Here is a 25,047-nt window from a genome sequence, read left to right on the forward strand (position 1 = left end):
AGTATGTGTATTTATAGATGTATGAAATGCATGGAGTGTATAGTATTTCCTTGATTATTTATAGGAAAGATTGTTTTAAGTTATGAGCATATTGCTTTGCGAGCTCACTCCCAGATTGAAACTGAGGTAGTAAAGTACAAGAGTCAGTCTTCCCCTACTCATGTACATGACTGGGCTACTGGCATTTCCTGCTTATGGTAACCTGTAATATCTTGTCTCTCTACAGACACAGAATGCAAGAGATGTTGGCTGACTGAATTAGGCTTATGAATTTGGCCCCTAAGGTGTAGTGGGACCTGGAAAGGCATTTAGCACCCATGTGCAGCTGGGGGAAATCCCCAAACTTGCAGCATGAACCACAAGTTAGAGATTGGAGAGTAAGGGCAGCTAGGTGCCAAAACCATGCTTCAAACACCTTTTACTAATGCATAGTGCATTTCTTGAGGTACACTTCTACCCAAAGATATCATTCTGGGGGGGAGGGGTTGTTTAGTGTTACATTGCGCTAAATTTAAAGTTGTTCCTGATCCTTTTCTTTGGGCAATCTCGATGTTTAACCTCAACTTGTCCTCTCATGGTACGATTGCAGGCTTTTCCCAGTTTCACCGCGGTACTTGATGGCCTACTCCGGACCTTTCTTGCCCAAATTTATAAAACCTGCTCTAAGAAGTCTGACAGGTTTGTGTTCCTTTTGGAAATATTTTTTTTACTTGTATTTTTCTTAGCTATAAAACCTGTCTTTTATCATATTCCTTGTTAGGCTGGAGGAACGTAGAGAGTAGAGGTCCCCTTTTTTGTTTCATTTGTTGATGTCGGCTACCCCCAAAATTGGGGGAAGTGCCTTGGTATATGTATGTATGTATAAAAACCTGTCTTTTATCATATTCCTACCTTAAATCATCCCCGGATTTTTTCCGGGAAGAATGAAGGTTAACATATTTAGAAAGTGAATGGTACTCCTCCCCCCTCCCAACTCACCATCTGCTAATAAACTACCCTATAACCAAGTTTCAATGGCCAAAGCAGTTCCACCAAAGGCATTTCCATATAAAAGACTGGAAGATTTGTATTGCTATGTAAAATGCAATGATAAAAAATTGCAACACTTGCTTTGTCTTTATATGGGTCATTCTTGCAGAGGCTGTATGTAAAGGCTATAGTAGCATGCATAAAGTTCATGTTGTGATGAACATTTCTGATTTTCCTTTAATAGTAACCCTAACACAGGTGATACAAGTTATAATTATACTGCTCTGGTAAATGTCAAGCATGTACCATTCATAGTACTGTATTGTAATGTAGATTCTTAGTAATTTTCCGTATCTTTTGGATTTGAGTCAAGGATTCGTAAAACCTAAAGATATGATTTTTAGTCCTACATATACATTGATTGTAATAATAAATATCATGGTAATCATTATTCGCTAATACAAGCCATATAATTTGTTGTAGTACAATATGACCAAATTACAACAAAAGTTTAAGCATTATCCGTAAACTAACAAAATGGGGATATTATGCTACAACATAATGGACATATTGTGCAAAAGAAACACAAGGTACTTTATCACAATTTTATTCAATTTTCTACAGCTGTGAGGCTGCCATTTACCACTGTGAAAACGAATGCAAACATACAGACTATGTTATAAAAAGTACCTGAACTGCATAAAAGTATACAAATTCATACACTGAATAATCATGACCTTCATTCTGTATCAATGAGACTTATTGGATCCATACAATTATTATTATTACAAGCTTCATGACTAAATCATAATAAAAGAACTACTTTGACAAATGTTATATAGCAGACAATATCCAACAAATGTGAAAATGTCCTACATTATCAGATATTTAACCAATATGGGTTTTCATTAAGTACATAATCAAATATATAAATACAGGAAAGGAGCCTGTTATAATGAGGGAAAAAAAACCCTGACAACCAACACCTTCATGCTTCCTTATGGACCAAATTTATAAAACAAATCTATTAAATCCACCCCGTAAAGTGATACTGTTCCTCGAGCAGTTCCTGTGGCATGGAGTGTACTGTAGGCATTACGTATAGAACTTTGCAGCATTCCTTCTGCCCACAGCAGCACTTGCCTTATTTCCTACTTTCACTCAATTCCCATTTGCTTCCTTGTATAACCTTTCTCAAGTTGTAATTCATTGTTCAACTGAAGGGTTTCTTCCAGTTGTAATGATGCTGAATGGCATCACATGTACTACTGCTCAATGAATTTAAAAGATATTTTCCTGATTTTACAAAATGAGAGTAGAAAACTGTAACCTGGTTGGATCTATGAATTTTGGCAATAAGGGCAGGCACTGGGGCATGGGAAACAATTCAGCATGCATGTGTAACTTTGGAAAAACACCACAGTTGCAACACAAAGTAAAATTTGAGAAGTTGGACAAGCTGAAGAAATAACATGGTTGAATTGGAGGTTTAATGTACTGTAGGAAAAGGCTAAAACTAAAGTTAAAGAGGGTGAAGCAACTTTCAAGTACAGTACTCTATTGCCTACAGTGTACTACTTAAGAGTTGCAATAATGAAGTTAACCCCCCCACATGAATGTAGAACACAATAGTGATTTTCATGTGACTTTTAGAAACAGTTTATGACCTCTATCCAAATACAAATTAGCCATCAAGTTAAAGATAAATTAGGCTATATCTTAATGATGGTATTTTAGGAGTTGATGGAGGTGATAAACATATAAAAAACAAATTATAGAGATTCATTTACTAAGACTAATATGATGGCAAAGATGCAAACCTAAGAGCTTTGGCAACACCAGTTTATATAAAGTAATGAAAACTGCCAACCATGACAGCATTGATGAATTACCAGTTTATATACAGTACAGTAATGTGAACTACCAATAATAACTGATTATTAACTAAACATATATTTAACTAGAATCTTGAGTACATGTGTTTGAAGCACATTCACAACTTGATCAACTCAAATATTGAATAACAGACAATGAGATATTTCAGGAATTTAAGCACTGTATCCCAAAGGTAACTATACTTTAATTGCTGCTGAAATAATAAATTTCTTCCCTTCAACAGTGAATACACCGCTTCCAACATATTTTTTTGGTTCTGGATTGATTTTCGAGGAATAGAGCTCGGGTCTTGTAGCAAACGAAAATATTTCATGTCTCATCAGTTGTCTGCGACCAGTATTGAGAATAGCAGAAGGGTAATATAGAAAGGAAGTAATCTGGGCTATACGATAACAGCATACTGTGCCTGCTTTATCACCACTTCACTGCCTTTATTGTACAAAGTTGCTTACTCTCCTGGCTTTTTTTTCTCAAAGTTGATAACCCCTTGAAAGGCTGCTGATTTTAGACAACATATGAGAAAAGAAACATTATTTCATGGTCAGCACAATATCACTCAAAATTCATTCCAGAATAAGGAAAAAATGTAAGCAATATAATCCGTATGGAGGGAACAGCATTGAAAAATATACCAGATCAAAATAAAGACAATAAACTATATTCATAAAAATATAAAGGTTTAGTTTTCAGACAAAAGCTCATAACAGGTAAAGTACATTCTAAACATTACCAATAAAGTACATAAATGTATAAAGCACACACACACACCCTGCCAATGTTAATAACAGTGAAAAATGATGGGTTACAACACTTTAGAAGCAAGGTTCGAAGGCATGCCACAAACGAAATTTCAGACTAAGTACCATCTGTCAAAAATTATTTTAGAAAATGTTGACATAAAGTACTTAACTTCTCATAGCAAATTATGTTTCATAAAACTGGTATCAAAACTTTCCACTTCCAATATGTGCTTAACTAGTATGTTTTGATATTCCAAGTATCTTCCAGTTAATCTTTTACAAATATACAGATATGTTATATACAAATATATCAAATATACGAATCTTTACATGCTTTTCCTACCTAATGACACCTTTCATCCTAAAATATATGTTTTGCAATCTTGTATTAAACAGTACAATCCTCTTAAGTACATTCAAATTAACAGGAAATGACTCTGTGGAACATTAACATCTGCTGCAAAATTGTAATTATCAAATCAATGCCTTTTGAAAATACAGTACCCGAAACATATAGCAAATACCGTTTATACTGCTAAAATTTACTTTAAATGAAAGATATGTACTACGTGCAACTTGATCTAATCATTTTTAAAATACTTCGAAAATTTTTCTGAAATTTTTTTTTAAAATTTCGGCCGATTTTTGGGTCGAAAATTTTTCCGAAAATTTCGGCCGACTTTCCGGCCGAAAATGTTTCCAAATTTTTTTTTAAAAATTTCGGCCGATTTTCGGGCCGAAGGGTAAAGTTGTGATCTAAGTTTTGAAAAAGTTGCAAACTAAACCAAAGGAGGCATACAAAGTTAAATGACAGAAATATAAAGTTATAATCATGCCATTAGATATCAAAAAATGGTTCAACGCAGAAAAAAATATTTCATCAAAAGAGAAAAATCTAATAAGTACAATGAGGGCGATATGAACAAATCTAAACAAATAATGAAGTATGCTTTGCAGCAGGATAATGACAATATTTCAATACATCAAAACAGACTAAATCTGGGTAATCAGGCTTGGATGGAGAGAAAAAAAAAAACAGTAAAAAATACACTGATGCACACAGGTAATCATAAGACACTTAATATGAATGTTATTTGAAATCCACAACAGGGATATACACTATGAACTTGGAGTTTACATACATCAAAAGTCTAATAATAATAAAAATCAATTTACTAGTGTTATTTGCATAATCTTGGGTACATACAGTATTTCAGAAATTGCCTGATTTTAGCTTTTCATATCATAGTATAGCACAAAAAAACATTTCCACAAAAAGTATATAATCTGTCACCTATATATCAGAGTCCTATTCAGGTGGTAAACTGATGACTATGCCCTATGCAGATGGGATGTATATTAAAGTATTCGAGTCGTAACTGTTACTAACGTTGCAAACATACCTTATAAAATATAAAAAAATTAAGACATTCTCTATAAAAATATTCAACACCATTATGCTGCAAAACATTTATCTCTCTAAACTCCAGCTAGTTCAGTATTTTGTCTACTAGTGGTAATTATTATTTCATGTTATAATTGCCAAACTATGTGGTCGTGCAACATTTTACCTTTACCGGGATACAAAAGTGTTTCTCTTCACGTGGAAAGAGACATCGTCATACTACTTTAAGAGTTTAAAAATACAGAAGCTGAAGTCAGCATTTCCTGAGCAGTCCCTCTGGTGTTGTTAACCAATCTTAATTAACCTGCCACTGGAAAATAATTATCATTAATAGGGATAAAATTATGGATAAATTTCTGGAATAAAAATTTCTTGGATTAAAAAAAAAAAAAAAAAAAAAAACACTACTGTAATTGCATAAAGAATAACACTCTTAAAACAAGTCTCATTTTGCAGGCAAAAATTTTTTTTTAGAGAGCAGTGACTGATCAATACTATAAGGATATTCCTTAAACCTGAATCTTACTTACCCGAAGTCCACCTTCATTAGGCCCTCCCAGTTCTTTCTGCTTTTGTTCTAGCTCCTCTTGTCGTTTTTGCCTTTGTTTTAGGGCTTGAGGGTCTTTTAGTCCTCGCCCTTCCTGAGCCTTCAGTCGCTTTTCTGCAGCTTCTAGCATCTGTTTTCGTCGTTCCTCCTGGAGTTATATATTGAAATCAAATATTTACTCTATATGAAAATGCTGAAGACACAGATGTAAAAATATCTATTAATATCTTCACAGAACTTCTTAAAAATTTAAAAAAAGTGATTTGTATTTTCCCAAAGAATACAAATGTAAGTCCTTTAATAGGAATATGATTTCAGCAATGCTGGGTATGGTTATAAAAGGGATTTTGACGAAGGAAAAATCTATTTCTGGGGAGAGACCTGTGGTGCCCGGTGAAAAGAGTCCTTCTTGTATATCTTTTCTGATGAAACCTTCCAATTATACCAGAGGAAGATAAAAGCATGGAATGCTGAGGTTACAACCCTCGCGCGAGCACCTTTTGGGTGTCGTGTATAAAGCAAAGGCACGTGAAATCCACTATTCACAGGTTGTCTTCCATTTAGTTAATTCCTTCGTCAAAGGGATGGGCCGATACAAAGGCCCTAGCCAACCCCCAGCGCCACACCACCCACGCCACGACGCGAGCGCCATCTGAACAACATCCTTCTTTTTGGAATCTAAAGTGTTGAATTGTTTTGTGGTGCTCTCGGTCTTTTTTATCAATCGTGGATTTATTTTGTCATGTCCGAAGCTCCATCTTCACACATTCTAATGTACGAGGTAGTGGTAGTTAGCTGGAGAGGTGGTGTATTAGCCCGATCACCTGACAGGCAACTGCGCTACCATTTAAACCTATGACTTGCAGGAAGTGTGACTTAAAGACTTGAGTTTGTATATTTAGGGAAATCACAAATTACTATGAAAGAAAAAATTGGGATTTCTTCCTACACAAGTATAAACCTTTGTCTTTCAATAGGAAACTTATCCTTAGGAGGGAAGAAGTTCTTAAAAGCAACTGGCTGGTTTACTTTCCTAGGAAATTATTATCATTATTATTAGCTAAGCTACAACCCTAGTTGGAAAATAAGGATGCTATACACCCAAGGGCTCAAATAGGGAAAATTAGCCCGGTACTAAAGGAATAGAAATAATTAACAAGATAAGTAAAGGGATTTTGACGAAGGAAAAATCTATTTCTGGGAAGAGGCCTGTGACGCCCGGTGAGAAAGGTCCTTCCTTATACCTTTCCTAATATAAATCTTCCAAATATACTAGAGAAAGATAAAAGCATGGAATGCAGAGGTTACAACCCTCGCGCGAACACCTTGTAGGTGTCGTGTATTAAACAAAGGCGTGTGTAAACCACTATTCACAGGTTGTCTTCCATTTAGATAATCCCTTCATCAATGGGGAGGGCCGTGACAGGCCCTAGATAACATGGTTGAACTCCCCAACGACACCTACCACGCGCGCCCTCTAGGACATCCTTCTTTAATTGGACTTGAAGCAAGCATAGTTTTTTTGGGCACAGTGTTTTTTTCGAAGAATCTCTCGTTATTTCAACATGACTGACGTTGTTACTTCACCCTTACCAATGTTAAGTACCATAGTTTGTTTTGGCAGCTTTTGACAGTACCGGGCATTTGTTCTATTTCCATTATGGTGGTTTTTAGTTTTGGAAGCGATTGTCCTGCCGAGATATCGGCAGCCATTTTGGGTATGTTCGCTTCGGTAAATTTTCTAGTTAATTTTGCCCATCTGGTACTCTGTCAGATAGGTTATATCACTTACGTTTTATGGCCTTTTATGTTATCATTAATTATTATTAATTTTTACTATGGTATTTATTTGCTTACAAGTCCAATTTGGACCTACGAAGAATAGCGATTTAAGATAGCGTTTTAAAGCATAGTAACGATTTAAAGCTTAGCGATTTAGTCTGTTAATTTGTACCCTCCTGGAGGGTTCGTTTTAGACTACATCCTTGTTTTTTTGTTACGTTGTCGTTATTCTTCGTTATTACTATTACTAAGAAAAGCAATCAATTTTATTAATTTTCTTAATTAATGTGTGATGTTAATTTTTAATATGTAACCTTGAGAGCGAAAGCATAGAGTGCTCGTTTCCTGTTCTACAGGTATGAGTTATCCTTTCTCTCGTTTTCTTTGAGTAAGAGAGGTGAATTTCCCGTTCTCCGTTTTTATACGATCACGGGTTATTCAGGCCTCTTCTCAGTATCAGAATTGATGATAGTACGTTTAATATTATAAACGATTTATTGATGTGGTTACTGTTAATATAGCTAACACTATTATTAGGTACGTTAGTGTATGAGTCATTAATTGGGGTCGTTTTATACCGACACCCTTAGCTTCGCCTTGAGTTATGCTTGGCTCCGCCTTGAGTTATGCTCCGCTATAATGGATACTCATTGGGTGAGAACTAGTTATCGTTCCGGAGCAGATTTTTGGAGTGCAACGGTGAAATCCGGCACTCGGACTCCGGCTGAAGCCTTTTACACACGAACCTTTGTCATGTTTGATCACAATTACACAGTTAAGGCCCCCGTTTTCATCGTATCTCCGGCTTCACTGGAGATAACTCATTCATTGAGGATAATGTTATCGTACCGGAGACGGTCACGATATCACGATGACGGGCCTTTGCTACCGGACCTCCGGTAAAAACAGAGATCAAGCAGGAGTCCAGAACCGGAGTTAACAGTGTGATATCGATGAAGTTTAGAGATTCATGCTATGTGGTTACTGGTTTTCTATTATAATTTCTTATTTTATTAAGGTGTTAGCTACTACCATACTCACACATTAATTAAGATTTAAGTGTTTCTGATTCATAAGTCAATGACAAGAATCTCAAGGAACATCCAGACTTATGTCTTCTTTCTTTTTACAGAAAGTCCGCTGCACTGCCAGGGGCTGCTCCGCTGCCTTTACTGATCCCATGGGCCATGAGAAAATATTTCAAGAATAGTAACAGCATTAAAATAGGTCATTCATATATAAACAACAAAAAATTCAATAAAAAGGGGAAGAGAAATAACAGAATACGGTAGTGTGCCCAAGTGTACCCTCAAGCAAGAAAACTTGCCCCAAGTCTGTGGAAGACCATGGTACAGAGGCTATAGCACTACCCAATACTAGAGAATAATGGTTTGATTTTGGAGTGTCCTTCTCCTAGAAGAGCTGCTTACCATAACTAGAGTCCCTTCTACCCTTACCAAAAGAAGGATAATGTGAAAAGAGACCAGAATATTTGGTGTGTGTATAGGCAAAGGAAAAATGAGCCATAAACATAGAAAGGGATCCAATCTAGTACTACCTGGCCACTTGAAGAACCTAATAACTCTAGCTGTAGTATCTCAATGGGTGGCTGGTGCACAGCCAACCTATTACCTGTCAAAGCTTAGTGATTAGGAAAAACTGCCTGATTATGTGGTTTACCGGCATCTACCATCTGATCCAACAAATACGAAACCACCATTGCACACCAAGAAAGTGGAAGAAAGAACAGGTAATAGGGCCAATCAATCTTGCCTCTCATTCTAGAATTACATCGCAAACCCTACCATAGACAAGATGTCACTTGTTCTGTGAAGGAGCTAGGCTTGTATATGATCTGTTGAACAACTATCACTGGGCCACAGATATATCCAGGAACCTGTGGGTATAATCCCATGGGTAATGGGAAAAATGAATGTTTGTCATAATTCAACACTTTCAAAAGCTGTGCCTTGACAGGTTCTTCCCGAGAGCTGGGATTGATCCTTTATATTTGAATTTGTGTGCTTGAATCCAGGATGGTCCTTTTGTCTCCTTGCCTGCAGGAAAGCAGGTCTAACTGTCCCTCGAAGCCAGAAGGAAATAGGCTTACGATTTAGGTAAGGTACATTATCTAGGGGCCTCTGGGAAAACTCCCATAGGTAATGGGCAGCAAAGGTTGTATGTGATACTAAACTCCTGCCTTCAAGAACTACGCTCCAGACAGATTTTTCCTGAGGGTTGGATTAGATCTAATATGTCTGATTTGGTGTGCTCAAATCAGGATAGTCCTTCCAATTCCTTGCTTGCAGGAAAAGAAAGTCTGACTGTCTCATTAAGCCAGAAAGGACAGTGTTGTAAGATCTCCTAATACTATTCCTTTCGTTGAGATAGGTAGTGCTGTGATGTCCTCTAAGGAAAGGACCAGAAGGAAGTCATGCTGGTCCCTGTTAGTTGCTTCTAATACGGAAGCACTGAAAAAGGACTTACAAGTCATGAATGGCTGGGCTTAGGTCCTGGCCACAAACCCCTGAACCAAGACAATGGATAACTTTTCTTCATTCTTATAATGCCTTGTGACGCCGGAGAAGTTATGGCGTTTCCTACTCACTTCAACAGGGCTACGCTAGTAGAGGAGTGTCTCGAGGGTCGAGGCACTATCTGCATCCCATCATATAAACTCGAGTGGATCTGCTTAAGAAACCTAAGGGCTAGGGATACATTGCATACACTTTGAGCTCATTAGGAGGGTAAGACTGAAACCCCCACTCCTCAGAAGTCTTATCAATTCTTGAGAAGAGTCCAGGTCTAAGTCCTAGTCGGTTTTGGATCAAGGGCTGAGCGGTATCCTCTCCACAGAAATCGAAGCGCTTCACAGACGAATGTAGAGAACAGCTAATTTGGATATCTTTCAGTGCGGCCGCTTTGGAGCGATAGGGTCACTTTGAGCTTCGGTGTTGTCAAACCACTTTTGAGTAATATGCGAAACTGGTAAGTGGACGGAAAGGCATAATGGTCTTGAATTCCTAGGGATGTTGGATAGCTTCCTTGAATTTTGCCAACAATCTAAGACTGGAGCATAGAATACTGGAAGTTTCCTGTCCAACTGAATGGCAAGCAGGTCCAGCTATGGTGAAAACAAAAGAGATGCCTTTCTGCCATGCAATGATGTAGGGATTGCACTGACCCCTACACCATGTCACTGTCAACTGAGTGTGTCTGCACTAGCAGTCATTCTGCAAGGAGGAGCCTTGTAAAGTGCTTTACTATATGTGGACTTCCCAAGAATGCCTCTTCTGCTAACTTTTCAAGGATCTGTGAAACACATGACCCTTCGTTGAAGTCAGTCACAAAAGGAAGTGTTGTCATTCATCAACATTACTGAGTGCTTTACCAAGCTCAGATTCCCTTATTAACAGAACACCACAGGATTTGCAATGCTTGCTTACTAGAATACATGAAATATCATTGGAAGGAGAAATGATTAATAATGTAGAATCATTTAAGTATTTAGGAACTATGATATTCAATACAGAATTGGAGTTTAGTGAAAGATTGAAAAAATTAAATCAGACAATGGCTAGGTTAAGTAGAATTTGGAAATCAAATTTTGCCAGAAAGTGGATATAAAAATCAGGCTATATATCAGTTTAGTGAGATCTGTATCACTGTATGGACATGAGTCATGGTATGATAGAGAAACAATCTCAAGCAGATTTTGTAAATTTTACTACAAAGCCCTTAGAAGAATATTGAGAGTTAAATGACAGGACAGGATTAAAAATGAAACTATGAGATATTACTAAAGTGCCATGTGGATGAAATCATGGGGGAGTAGATGGAGATGATTTGGGCATGCTCTTCGCACTCCCCAAGAAAGATTAATTCATCAAACATTTAACTGGGCTCCACTAGGCACTAGAAGAGTTGGAAGACCCAGGCCTACATGGGCTGAGGCCTATGAAGCGTGAAGTAGGATATGATGAATGGAGTAGCATTAAATTGAAAGCTAAAGATAGAAACGACTAGCAAAATCTAACCGAGGCCCTTTGCGTCAATAGGCGTAGGAGTTGATGATGATTACCAAACTCATTTGGAAAACTTGCCAAGGCAATGCTACAAGCATTTCTGGTATGTTAAAAGCCGGAGCATTTCTTCCGTACATTGTATCCCCGAGACAGTGGGATTATTATTATTATTCTTATTACTGTATTATTATTATTAATTGCAAAGCTACAATCCTAGTTGAAAAAGCAGGATGCTATAAGCACAGGGGCTCCAACAGGGAAAATAGCCCACTGAGGAAAGGAAACAAGGAAAAATAAAATATTTCAAGAAGAGTATCAACATTAAAATAAATATCTCCTATATTTACTTTATAAGCTATAAAAAATTTAACAAAACAAGAGGAAGAGAAATAAGATAGAATAGTATTCCCGAGTGAACCCTTAAGCAAGAGATCTCTACCCCAAGACAGTGGAAGACCATGGTACAGAGGCTATGGCACTACCCAACACTAGAGAACGATGGTTTGATATTGGTGTCCTCCTCCTCCTACTAGAAGAGCTGCTTACCATAGCTAAAGAGTTCCTTCTATCCTTACCAAGAGGAAAGTGGCCACTGAACAATTACAGTGCAGTAACCACATGGGTGATGAGGAATTGTTTGGTAATCTCAGTGTTATCAGGTGTATGAGGGGAGAGGAGAATATGTAAAGAATACATAGGCCAGACTATTCGGTGTGTATGTGGGCAAAGGGAAAATGAACCATAACCAGAGAGAAGGATCCAATGTAGTACTGTCAGGCCAGTCAAAAGAAGCCTTAACTCTCTAGCGGTAGTATCTCAACGGGTGGCTGGTGCATTGTCCAACCTATTACCCAGCGTTGCTGAAAACGTATTCCTATTAAAGGACTCAGGCTTGGATTTGTGAAGGAGCAATTCCATCTTGTTTAAACAATCAACTCCATTCTTTACTGATACAGCAATGAATAACAATGTTTCCAGTACCAGGGTTGTTGGACTAAACGTTCACAAATAAAATAATTCATTTCAACAAATTGCACAATATCTCAACACACTGCAGAACTTACTGGATCTCCCCCTCCTGATGAGCTCCTACTTCCAAAAGTGTTATATTCAGTCGCTTCTCCTTTGCAGCATGACACAAACAGTCCCATTTTCTAATCTGGAATAGAATGGATTCGCATTCAATATTTTGATAAAAGATGAGAACACAGATTGAAGATTAAATAAAATCATACTTCTGTAAGCAATTACCTAATATTTATGCACACATATTGTACTGACATAATAAAAATGTTATTTTCATTAGTAAAATAAATTTTTGAATATACTTACCCGATAATCATGTAGCTGTCAACTCCGTTGCCCGACAGAATTCTACGGGAGGGATACGCCAGCTATCACTATACTAGAAGGGGGTGTACTCACAAGCGCCACCTGTGGCCAGGTACTACAGTACTTGTTGTTGACGCCACCTCACTTTTTCCTCGGTCCACTGGTTCTCTATGGGGAGGAAGGGTGGGTCAATTAAATCATGATTATCGGGTAAGTATATTCAAAAATTTATTTTACTAATGAAAATAACATTTTTCAATATTAAACTTACCCGATAATCATGTAGCTGATTCACACCCAGGGGGGTGGGTGAAAAACCAGTGTACAAGACTAAAGGATAGCTAAGTATCCCGTATTTCATATAATCAGTTATCCACAATAACAATGAAATAATAAGTACCTGGTAAGGAAGTCGACTTGAACCGTTACTCTGCCTTTAATAAGATCGTCTTCCTTACTGAGCGCAGCGTTCCTCTTGGAAGGCTGAATCAACTCAAAGGTGCTAAAGTATACAGGGCTGCAACCCATACTAAAGGACCTCATCACAACCTTTAACCTCGGCGCTTCTCAAGAAAGAATTGACCACCCGCCAAATCAACAAGGATGTGGAAGGCTTCTTAGCCGACCGTACAACCCATAAAAAGTATTCAAGAGAAAGGTTAAAAGGTTATGGGATTATGGGAATGTAGTGGCTGAGCCCTCGCCTACTACTGCATTCGTTGCTACGAATGGTCCCAGGGTGTAGCAGTACTCGTAAAGAGACTAGACATCTTTGAGATAGAATGATGCGAACACTGACTTGCTTCTCCAATAGGTTGCATCCATAACACTCTGCAGAGAATGGCTCTGTTTGAAGGCCACTGAAGTAGCCACAGCTCCCACTTCATGTGTCCTTACCTTCAGCAAAGCAAGGTCTTCTTCCTTCAGATGAGAATGTGTTTCTCTAATCAGAAGCCTGAATAGTAAGAAACTGAGTTCTTAGAACTTGGAAAAGAAGGTTTCTTGATAGCACACTATAAGGCTTCTGATTGTCCTTGTAAAGGTTAAGACCTTTTTAGATAGTACCTAAGAGCTCTAACTGGGCAAAGTACTCTCTTCAGTTCATTCCCCACCAAGTTGGACAGGTTTGGGATCTCGAACGACTTAGGCCAAGGACGTGAAGGAAGCTCGTTTAGCAAAAACCGAGCTGCAAGGAACATGTAGCCGTTTCAGATGTGAAAACAATGATCCTGCTGAAGGCGTGGATCTCACTTACTCTTTTAGCTGTTGTCAAGCACACGAGGAAAAGAGTTTTTAATGTGAGGTCCTAAAAAGAGGCTGATTGGAGAGGTTCAAATCTTGATGACATAAGGAACCTTAGGACCACGTCTAGATTCCAGCCTGGAGTGGACAACCGACGTTCCTTTGAGGTCTCAAAAGACCTAGGGAGGTCCTGTAGATCTTTGTTGGTGGAAAGATCCAAGCCTCTGTGGCGGAAAACCGCTGCCAACATACTTCTGTAACCCTTGATCGTAGGAGCTGAAAGGGATCTTACTTTCCTTAGATATAACAGGAAGTCAGCAATCTGGGTTACAGTGGTACTGGTTGAGGAAACTGCATTGGTCTTGTACCAGCTACGGAAGACTTCCCCTTGAGACTGATAGATTCTGAGAGTGGATGTTCTCCTTGCTTTGGCAATCGCTCTGGCTGCCTCCTTCGAAAAGCCCCTAGCTCTTGAGAGTCTTTCGAAAGTCTGAAGGCAGTCAGACGAAGAGCGTGGAGGATTGGGTTTACCTTCTTTACGTGAGGTAGACTTAGAAGGATCACTCCTAGAGGAAGAGTCCTGGGAATGTCGACCAGCCATTGCAGTACCTCTAAGAACCATTCTCTCGCGGGCCAGAGCGGAGCCAACCAACGTCAGCCGTGTCTCTTTGTGAGAGGAGAACTTCTGAAGTACCCTGTTGACAATCTTGAACGGCGGGAATGCATACAGGTCGAGATGGAACCAATCCAGCAGAAAAGCATCCACGTGAACTGCTGCTGGGTCTGGAATCGGAGAACAATACAACAGGAGTCTCTAGGTTATCGAGGTAGCGAACAGATCTATGGTTGGCTGACCCCACAGGGCCCAAAGTCTGCTGCAAACATTCTTGAGAAGGGTCCACTCTGTGGGGATGACCTGACCCTTCCGGCTGAGGTGATCTGCCATGACATTCATACCGCCCTGAATGAACCTCGTTACCAGTTAGCTTTCTATCTTTAGACCAGATGAGTAGGTCCCTTGCGATCTAGAACAACTTCCACGAAAGAGTCCCTCCCTGCTTGAAGATGTAAGCCAGGGCTGTGGTGTTGTCAGAGTCCACCTCCACCACTTTGTTAAGCTGGAGGGACTTGAAGTTTATCAAGGCCAGAATAACCGCCAACAACTCCTTGCAATTGATGTGAAGTGTCCTTTGCTCCTGATTCCATGTTCCCGAGCATTCTTGTCCGTCCAAAGTCGCACCCCAGCCCGTGTCTGATGCGTCCGAGAGGAGACGGCGGTCGTGTTTCTGAACAGCCAAAGGTAGACTTCCTTGAGAAGAAAGCTGTTCTTACACCACGCGAGAGAAGACCTCCTCTCTTTGGAAACAGGAACTGAGACCGTCTCTAGCGTCATGTCCTTTATCCAGTGAGCAGCTAGATGATACTGAAGGGGGGGGAGGTGGAGTCTCCCTAACACGATGAACAGGGCCAGCGATGAAAGTGTCCCTGTTAGACTCATCCACTACCTGACTGAGCATCGGTTCCTTCTCAGCATGCTCTGGATGCATTCTAGGGCTTGGAAGATCCTTGGGGCCGACGGAAAAGCCCGAAAAGCTCGACTCTGAAGATCCATACCCAAGGAGACAATGGTCTGGGATGGGACGAGCTGAGACTCCTCAAAATTGACCAGGAGGCCCAGTTCCTTGGTCAGATCCATAGTCCATTTGAAAATCTCCAGACAGCGACGACTTGTGGGAGCTCTTAAAAGCCAGTCGTCTGACGGAGCCGGACACAAGATCATGTTACTGCTGCACAGTCTGTGAACTGTCAACCATGGGCAAGCGAGGAAGTACAGTGACAACCCGAATCTGTCTAGACTGTCTGGGTCGTACAGACAACTCCTTATCGGGTTGCTGAGGTTGCCGCACTGCGTCACAACAAGTCACTTCTGCTGGTTGTTGAACGTCTTCCCCGTGACATATTGACTCCGTAAACAAAAAATCCTCTAACATGGACTAAGCTTGGACTGCATGTCTTGCAACACAGCTCAAGGTCTATGGGAGCAGGTGTGGTAACAGACGGGATTAGCGACTGAAGTGGAACCATTACCTTCCCTGGAAGCATGTTATGCTTAAATAAAAGTCCATAGGAGGCTACGCAGCTAAAGGCTCCCTCCAAATGACAGAGTCCTCAAGGGAATATCAGAAGGAGGGAGAAAAGAACTTTCTCATCTACAGGGACCATATCCTAGAAAAGCTAAGTTCTCTCAGTGAGGGTTTCACTGGTGCAAAAGCAGCAGACTAGAAGGCAACGTTATGAAACTGCTTGACAGTCTAGTGAGTTGGCAACAACCAAAGATGTGTGACTGAGAAGCATGCGGTAAGGTATGCAGAGCATGTTGTATGCAGAGTATGCTGTATGCAGAGCATGCTGTATGTAGAGCATGTTGTATGCAGAGCATGCTGAATGCAGAGCATGCTGTATGCAGAGCATGTTGTATGCAGAGCATGCTGAAAGCAGAGCATGCTGTATGCAGAGCATGTTGTATGCAGAGCATGCTGTATGCAGAGCATGCTGTATGCAGAGCATGCTGTATGTAGAGCATGTTGTATGCAGAGCATGCTGAATGCAGAGCATGCTGAATGCAGAGCATGCTGTATGCAGAGCATGTTGTATGCAGAGCATGCTGTAAGCAGAGCATGCTGTATGTAGAGCATGCTGTAAGGTAAGCAGAGCGTGTGCATGGCGTTTAACATTTCTCAGAAATTCCATGACCAGTGCTAGAGTGCTTTATGCATGCTTGCATGGGGTTTTAATATCAACATAATATTTACCTTACATTCATAACTCATGATTCATATTTTTGCCATATTTTGCGATATTGTTAAAAATATATTGCAAGGAATACAAATATATTTTTATAAGTAATACAAATAACCTCCATTATCCTAATGTTTGAAAATGGAGGTAAGGTATGCTGAACAGCAGAGTCAGAACGAGCTGGAACAACAATAGTTGTGGTTTCCTCTTCAAGACTCTGTTGAGGGAACACCTGAGGCTCAGTCTGCAAAGGCTGATCAAAGGAAGTAGCAGAAGGTAGGCGCATGGGTGGAGGAGGCTGACTCCTGGCATGAGTGGCTGAACTCAAGGGTTGCGCTTGCTGAGTGGTTGGCGGATGCGCAGTAGCAAGTTCCTGAGGAACGAGTTGAGGTTCCTGCGGTGTGAGCTGAGAGCGAAAAGGTAGTGGCTGCGCAGAACGCAGTAAAAGTCTCGCAAGTTGAGGCTCCTGAGGCGCAAGGCTAAGGTGTTGAGGTGCTTGCCTTGAGGAGGGTTGAGCTCGCTGCAGCGAGAGCTGAGGAGACTGACTCATGGATGGGAGAGGTTGTTGTACCTCAAGCGAGTGTTGCCTCACTGGTGGAACAGCAAGTGGAAGCGGAGGAAGAGAGGTATAAGCCTCCTGTTCCTATTGCTGAGGTTGCCTTAAGGAAGGCGGAGGGAGCTGCACACCACAGGGATCAGTAAACTCATAACGTGGCTCAACATCGTACGCCTGGCAGGCGGTACTGCGGTCAGGCGGAGCGAGCGCAGGCGGAGCGAGCGCAGGCGGAGGGAGCGCAGGCGGAGCGAGCGCAGGCGGAGCGAGCGCAGGCGGAGGCGCAACCTTCTCAGCCCGACACTCACGCATCAAGACCGAAAGTTGTGACTGCATGGACTGCAGTAGAGTCAACTTGGGGTCGGCAGACACTAAGGTCTGCTGAGGTAAAGCCTTAACAGCAGAGATCTGTTGCGGCAGAACCTTACTCCTCTTAGGCGGAGTGCATTCAACTGATGACTGAGGAGAGTCAGAGCTAACCCAATGACTGCATCCGGGTTGTTGAACTCTAACTTCGTACGTCTGGCATAGGTCTGGACTTTACGTTTAAGAGGTCTTGAGACCTGAGACCAGCGTTTTCTCCCCTAAATTTCTTCTGCAGACGAGCAAAATAAGGGCTCAATCGTCTGCGGGTGGGAGTGACGATCTCGGTAAGACACGCCCGCAACCACCGAGGATACTTCTGTGCGCCGATCAAGGCCTGCTGAACCCTTTTGCCCTTTGACATTGCTTCTCCCCTGGGCTTGGGAGCTTGCAAGAGGTCCCGGACTGGGAGGACGACTGGCGCGCACAGAAGTACCCTCACACACAACACTGACACACTTTGCGCTAATCACTTATCACTTTGATTTTCTGTTTGCACTTATTTCACTGAACTCGAAACTTTAAGTGGTTTGTACCTGAAACACGCAATTCTATCCTTTCTCAAAAGTTAGTAATTGCGAAAACAGAATTACAATGTAACAGAAAAATCTAATGAAAGATAAATAATTCAGTGGCTGGAAAGAGACTAAACACTAGATCACTCTAGAAACGTTTACCTTCTTCCCCTAAAGAGACTAGGGAGAAGAGCAAAAACGATAACAACGTTACTCGCTTGAATGAAACGTTTATCCTCCTCTTTCTCCCTCCGTCTCTATCTCTCTCTCTCTCTCTCTCTTGACTTAGAACCTGAGAGAAGAGCCCAATCATATATATCGTTAAAACATATTATTGTTAAAGGAAAAAACTGAAATATTTCCCAAAATGAAAAGTTCCTTTATTAGGATTAAAACCATTAAGTTAAGAAAGAATGAACAAAACGCTAGACACGGTTACTCTTACTGCAACGTGAAACCGTGAAAATTCTTTCTCTATCGTAACGATAGAGCGCAAGTTGAACGTTCTGAACGTCAACAACTGCAGAGACAAAACAAAACGTTAGTTCAACTTTGAAAACAGTACGAGACTATCAAAGAAATTCTTTCAAAGACATTAAAATAGCATAATATGTTAACAGGTAAAACCGAAATGACGGGCTCAATGTTAATTAACTTCGGTACCAAGAAAAGACCGCCTACTATTAGGAAGGTCGAATATAAACAAATATAAAAATTAATTTTAATAAGTTTATAATAAAAGGAAGTTAATCGAAGAGGCCTATAAGAGGCGGAGAGATATAAAATAAATCTATAACTTTTGTTAAGCAAAATTAAGAAAGAGAGTCTATACTCTCTTAGACACCAACACTTCCGTCTAAGGGAAGGGTCGGCCATTAAAAGGTGAAAGAGAGTTCATACTCTCTTCGTCACCATAATTAAATTAATTCCAAAAGCTAACTAAGCTAATATAGAAGTTTCCAGTATAGCGAATAGCTGCAAATTTTAGAGAAATACTTCACCAAACCGTGAACAATACTCCAAAATCATAAGCGTATCCAAGAACGTCTTGCCGGAAGCACGACAGAGGAAAAAGTGAGGTGGCGTCAACAACAAGTACTGTAGTACCTGGCCACAGGTGGCGCTTGTGAGTACACCCCCTTCTAGTATAGTGATAGCTGGCGTATCCCTCCCGTAGAATTCTGTCGGGCAACGGAGTTGACAGCTACATGATTATCGGGTAAGTTTAATATTGAAAATCATAAAGTAATTCAATCATATACAAAATGCTATACAAACAGCTCGAGGGAACATAACCTTGATATTACCAAACCCTCCCTAATAATTAAAGCATATTTCAAACTTTTAAACTTAATGACTAAATATACAGTACACTGCATGGCATATTTCTGCCCTAGATTTTAATGTTGCCTTTCACTGTGTTAATCATAAAGACTTGCTCTCAAAATTAAACAAATGGGATGTAGGTGGGACATTTCTTAGTATCATTATTACATTTTTTAGTAAAGTTTTGACTGTCAATATGTCACATTAAACACTTGCCATTCTAGTTTTGCATATCAATCAACTAAAAAGTAAACACCTTTCCACTGTCCAAGTCCATTGTTTACTTTCGAGAGACTGTTGGCGGGTTACTGCGCATGCGTTGTGTACATTCACTCTTGCCAGTCATTCTGTTTTTTTTTTGTATGATGTAATCATTACCTGGCTTTAAAGACAATTAAGAGCTTCCTAATATTTCTGCACAAGTTCCTGGATGTTGTTTTTATAGGAACCATTTTTGTCCACCTCAGCTTCAGTTCCAGCATGACCAGTCACAAGAGGACATCTCCCAGATATGTGTTAGATACATTTTAAAATTTAGTAAAATTATAGAACGACACGGAACTACATTTCCAAGAGAAAAAGACAACTTTCCCTACTGTAAAGATGTAGAGAATGTGCTTTCAATGAATTTGACTTTTATTTCAACTGTAAATAAACTGTTCTCCCCCCTTACCAACGGACAAAGGTGGGAACCTGGGACTTTTGGTGGGCAAAAACAGGAAAAAACATGACAAATTCGAAGATAATTTGTATTTTTCCTAACCATACAAACCTTAGCTATTTACAAAGGGTTATTACTTTTAGCGTAGCTGAAATGGCGAGCCATTAGAATTTAACGAGGGTGTATTACCCCCGCGCTAGTTAGCGGGGGGGGTAGGGGAGTGGTAGCTAGCTACCCCTCCTCCCCCTCACACACAGGTGAATACTCACTTTCACTTAGAGGTAGGACTTGTCTTGGGGGACAGGGCTGGCGGGCAAATATGTGTAAATAGCTAAGGTTTGTATGGTTAGGAAAAATACAAATTATCTTCGAATTTGTCATTTGTTCCGTAACCGAAATACAAACCACGCTATTTACAAAGGGTGACTTATCCCTTAGGAAGGGTGGAAAGTCCCCAGCCATACTGGCTTTGGCTTTACCCGGGGACTCAGAATCCGAGTGAGTCGCACTCGAGAAAAGGAGTCCCTGCACCTCACAAGTTCCTTGCACCGCAAGGAACCATGTGGCCTACGTAAGCTTGTGTGTGAAGGAAGAAGTGTGACCCGTCCTAGGCAGTTGACCTGGAGTTCCAGAAGGAACTCTGGGTTAGGACGTTCCCAATACCACCTCGTCAGGGTATGGGGGACGCGACAGTATTGACTCAATACTCGGAACACAAGGAAGCATGGTTTACCTGCAGAGGTTCGAGGTCAGCTATGCAGAGACCAGGATGCTGCTTCCCCGTAGAGGGGATGATGAAGAAAGAAGTAAGGGCCAGACATACTTCTTTCGTTCATGCAGACTAAAACCTGATAACAATGCCCTCAACCTTCTGCTACCTGTCCAAAAAGGAGCCTGAGGTTAGACCAGCTGTTGTGTAGCCACCACAGAGCGATAGAAAACGTATCGAGACTCCTGTGGGTCACGCCCTGCAGGAAGCGGGCTGCGAAGGTCATCAGACGCTTCCAGACTCCAGCTTGTAGCACCTGCGTCACAGAGTAGTATTACTCGAAGGCGAGGGACGTTGCGATGTATCCAACATCGTGCTGTAGGGCGACGTGACGGGGGAGGGTCTGAAGACAGGTCGAGATGAATGTCCTTGAGTCCGGGCTGAAGAGGTATACTGGTGACTCTCCCCCCATGTCCTCCTTGTGTTCCCAAATCGGCTGCAACTGAGGCCAAACTGCAGCTGTTCCCAGCGCTAACCTCTCGATTCCTGTACTGGCAAGAAAGAGAAGGTCTTGGGACATCAGACACAGAATGGAGACTCAAAATCTTGAATGAATCGGACCGAAGGGTCGGGACCCTCAGATTCTGAGTCTAGCCAACAACTCAGGAGCGAGCCTGAATGTTGCCTTCCCCTCTTCCTTAGAAAGGGGGGGAGTAGTAAGAGACCAAGAAGATTGCTTACACACTGGCCGTGGCCAGAGTGAGCAGAAGACCCAAGGCGGAATACAATCCGAGGCCTGTCGTAAAAGGGTCTTGAGAAGATCTCTTAAAGGACTAAAAGTCCGAGCCATGCTCCAAGTTGGAGGTCTTCCTCCGACTAGGGCAGGGACGATCGTAGCTTCGCATGAGCGAGGATAGATCCAGCGGGCAGGAAAAAGTTATTCCTTTAAGCCTGAAGGTCAGGGAAAGGCTGAGCGACAGGCTTCATTGCCAAGAGCGGAAAGGAGTTTCCTCCCGCCGAAAGGCAATAAGACCGTTATTGCTGGAGAAGAGGCCTCACGGGAAGAGGTATATCTCCCACGGCACCAACCACCTTAGACTCTTCACTTTGCCTGGGAGACCCCTGTGGATGACTATCGCAGATGACGCGACCTCCGTACCGCGACTGTAGCGGGTTGTCTCTTCTAGAGGAGGAAGCGTAGTGTCTCCAGGCATGAAGCCGAAGCGACGCCCCGGTTCGGGAGAGATGTCGCAGTGTGGTTGCTTGAGTAGTCTGCGCCGTGGGAGAAGCTCTCCCGGGAGTTCCGTCAGGGGAAGCAGAGGGTCCAGAAACCGTTCTGCGCATAGTCCCAGTGGAGCTCTCCCATTGAAAGGTTGACAGACAACCTGGTTTTGTTGAGACCCATTGTCCGCAGACAAAAAGGAGGGAAGACGCAGGCGTCGAAGTTGTCCCACCATCACCGGAATGCATCTTGCCAGAGTCTCGGGGTCTGAGACTGGGGGGAAAACTAGCGGAAGCTTGAGGTTCCAAGCTGTCGCGATCAGGTCCCCCAGACCAGCACTTGCTGGTTACCCAAGGTCAAAGACCCCTAGGTACACTCTCTCTATGAGGCTCTGCTCGGATAGTCTGAGAGAAACATTCCCCTGCCTGGAATGAGAGAGCCGATGGTGGAATTGAGAGAATCTCAATCATCCCGGTATCTCTACTGCAAGATGTGAAGGTGTGAAAATGCGTCCCCTGCTGGTTAGCATGAAGTCGACACGCAACGGGGCGACTTGGCAGGAGCGGTAGGATCTGAAGAGGGGCCAGACTAAGGCCCTTAAGCCTGCCTGAATGATGGAGAGGTATCCTTCAGGTCTTGACCATAGGCCTGGACCGGAACATGCCCCCCCCCTTTCTTTTGACGAGTCCGAGAACCGCATCAAGAATGTGGGGAAAGGACGAGAATATCCACTACCATCAAGAGGCTCCATAGGTCAACACCCATTGCAGGTTTTAATAGTTCCGCTGGTCCCATAGGGCCAGGGAGTCCGGTTAAACATTGCCTGAAGCCACCGGAACTTGGATCGCCCCACATGGAACTTATCCTGAGGCGACCGTTCGGACTATAAACGGGTCAATGAGGAAAGAAGAACTAGGAAACGTTCCAAGGTAGGGCTGAAAACTCTGCTTGACTGAGAACAGGTACTGCGACTCTCCTCAGTCTTGCCACAGTCAACCGAAAGGAAGGCTCGGAGGATGTGGTAACAAAATCTGGCGTCCCCAGGTGGTCACCCATCCAAGTACCGACGTTGCTTAACCTCGCTGGACGGACGAGAAGCGGGGTTTCCAACGTGGTAAGGCGGTTGACTCAATATCATGGCCAGATACTCCAGATGTTGAGGCAGAGGAAGAGAAGGCTCCAAGCAAAATACCATGAGCCCACACTCATGGTCAGCATTCGGAAGCTTTTCCCGGCGCTGAAGAAGGTCGAAACCCGAGCCTACCGGAGTTGACCAGCCCTCCAAACAGCAGAGGAGGCGGAAGTCTGCACCTGAGCGGCCAAGAGGAAGGCAGGGAGAGTTCTCTGGGGAAACAAACCTGCTATGCCACGGCAGGATAGCCACACTGCATCATAAGCAGGAATACTTGCAGTTTAGGCTGAATTCGACGAGCACCCTGGAAGATGGATGGAATGGAAACTGAAAGTACCCGTCCTTCCGATCCAGGGTTAAAGGAGTCCTGTCGCCTCGTTACCAGTCTGATCGATTCTGCTGGTCTACGCTGGCCGAAGTTTGTTCGACAAACTTGATCAGGGCTGAGAGGTCGACTATGGACATCCCCTCTCAGATCCTTCCTTACAAGAAAGGATCGACTGAGGGGGCCGGGGGTGAAGCCGTCGATGATCCTAAGGAAGACCTTCGCCTAAGGTATGGATCATTCTGCCCAACCGGGCAACTCTGCTGATGCTATGGCATAGAGGTTCAGAGACACTGAATCCGCTGACAGAGACGGCAGGCGCGATATCCTTGGCTACTCCCAGAGATTGTGCGGGAATGGGCATCGGGAAGCTGTCATTCGGATGAGTAACCTTAAGCATCCTCCCAGCGAAAAAAAACCTGCAATCCTAGAGTTCGTGAACTCCTTTTAGGACTATGCCCCCCCGGGGGAGTCTCCCGTGCCATCTGTTCCTGACAGGAGGAAACTGCAATTGGACACCTTGTCCCAGTTGTCGTAGCCGATAACTTAGGCCGACGTGGTTGAAAGAAAAGGGAGCTGGAGCCCTGCAGAGTCTGGAAGAAAGCGCCTTGGAGGAGTGAAACCGGAAGTCGATTTACTCCGCACAGCAGATGTCTAAGTCTCTGTCCTTGGGCAAAGACAAAACTCTTCTCAAGGATGGAAGGGTGTCTGAGGTCGTTGACCTCCACAGATGAGACACCCGAAGGAAGCCTTCAGTCAGCGCGTCCAGATGGTACAACATCGAGCTTGTCCGCAAGTAGATACTTAACGACGAAAGGCCAAGGTGCCTGAGCTCGAGAGGAGGAAGTACCCTTGATCTTCCTGTAGCTTCCTTGAACCAAACCTCGGGCCGTAACCGAGGAGGGAAAGAACCTGGTAAGCTCCCAGAGGAAGAGGTAAGCAGTCATCCCTTGTCCGATGGAGAAATCTTGAACGGAAAGCCCCCCCGCCAAAAATCCTTCCAGGGCGGGAGAAGGAGAGAGTACTCGTGCAGGAGAGGGGACCCTCGAGACCGACCTCTTGGGAACCAACTTCGCCCTGGGGGAAGTCACCACGAAGTCCACTCCTCTCTTTCTCTTCAGCGTAGGAGAGACAGCCGCTGGTTTGTTACCCTGGCCGGTGAGTGCTGGTTTCATAACCCTCATTAACGCCCGTGCCAGCGGATCAAACCATGTCTGCTGCTCCAAGGACACAGAGTCCGAAATCCTCACTAAGGTGAAAGGGATCGGGCGATCCTTAGGAGAGGACGCGACGGTTCCTGCCTGAAAAGAAGGTGGGAAGAATGCTGTACTGACCTGTCTTCGTCCTGCACTACCAACCTGTGCTTGGATGGAGGTGATCCCGAGTGCCGCCTAGGAGCACGCGTCCCTGCTGCTACCACCGGCTGTGGAATTCGCCGCGAACTATGGTCGCGCGAGGGCGAACGGTCGCGCAAAGGCGAATGGTCGCGCGGGCGCACAGGCGA

At 42.6% G+C, this 25,047-nt stretch overlaps 1 protein-coding gene across 1 annotated transcript in view; it reads right to left on the reverse strand.

Moving 5' to 3' along the window:
- Positions 1-1,560: 1,560 nt before the first annotated feature.
- The window catches only part of Svip (small VCP interacting protein), a 30,255-nt gene continuing 6,768 nt past the window's right edge, over positions 1,561-25,047 (reverse strand). The window contains exons 2-4 of the mRNA XM_068359199.1: positions 12,429-12,523; positions 5,541-5,705; positions 1,561-5,320 (exon numbers count right to left, since the gene is read on the reverse strand). Coding sequence (XP_068215300.1) covers positions 5,306-5,320; positions 5,541-5,705; positions 12,429-12,515 — 267 coding nt within the window. The 5' untranslated portion in view covers positions 12,516-12,523 and the 3' untranslated portion in view covers positions 1,561-5,305. The remainder of the gene's footprint in view (positions 5,321-5,540; positions 5,706-12,428; positions 12,524-25,047) is intronic.

This window comes from Palaemon carinicauda, chromosome 35, assembly GCF_036898095.1.
Source record: "Palaemon carinicauda isolate YSFRI2023 chromosome 35, ASM3689809v2, whole genome shotgun sequence".
NCBI classification, from domain to species: Eukaryota; Metazoa; Arthropoda; class Malacostraca; order Decapoda; family Palaemonidae; genus Palaemon; species Palaemon carinicauda.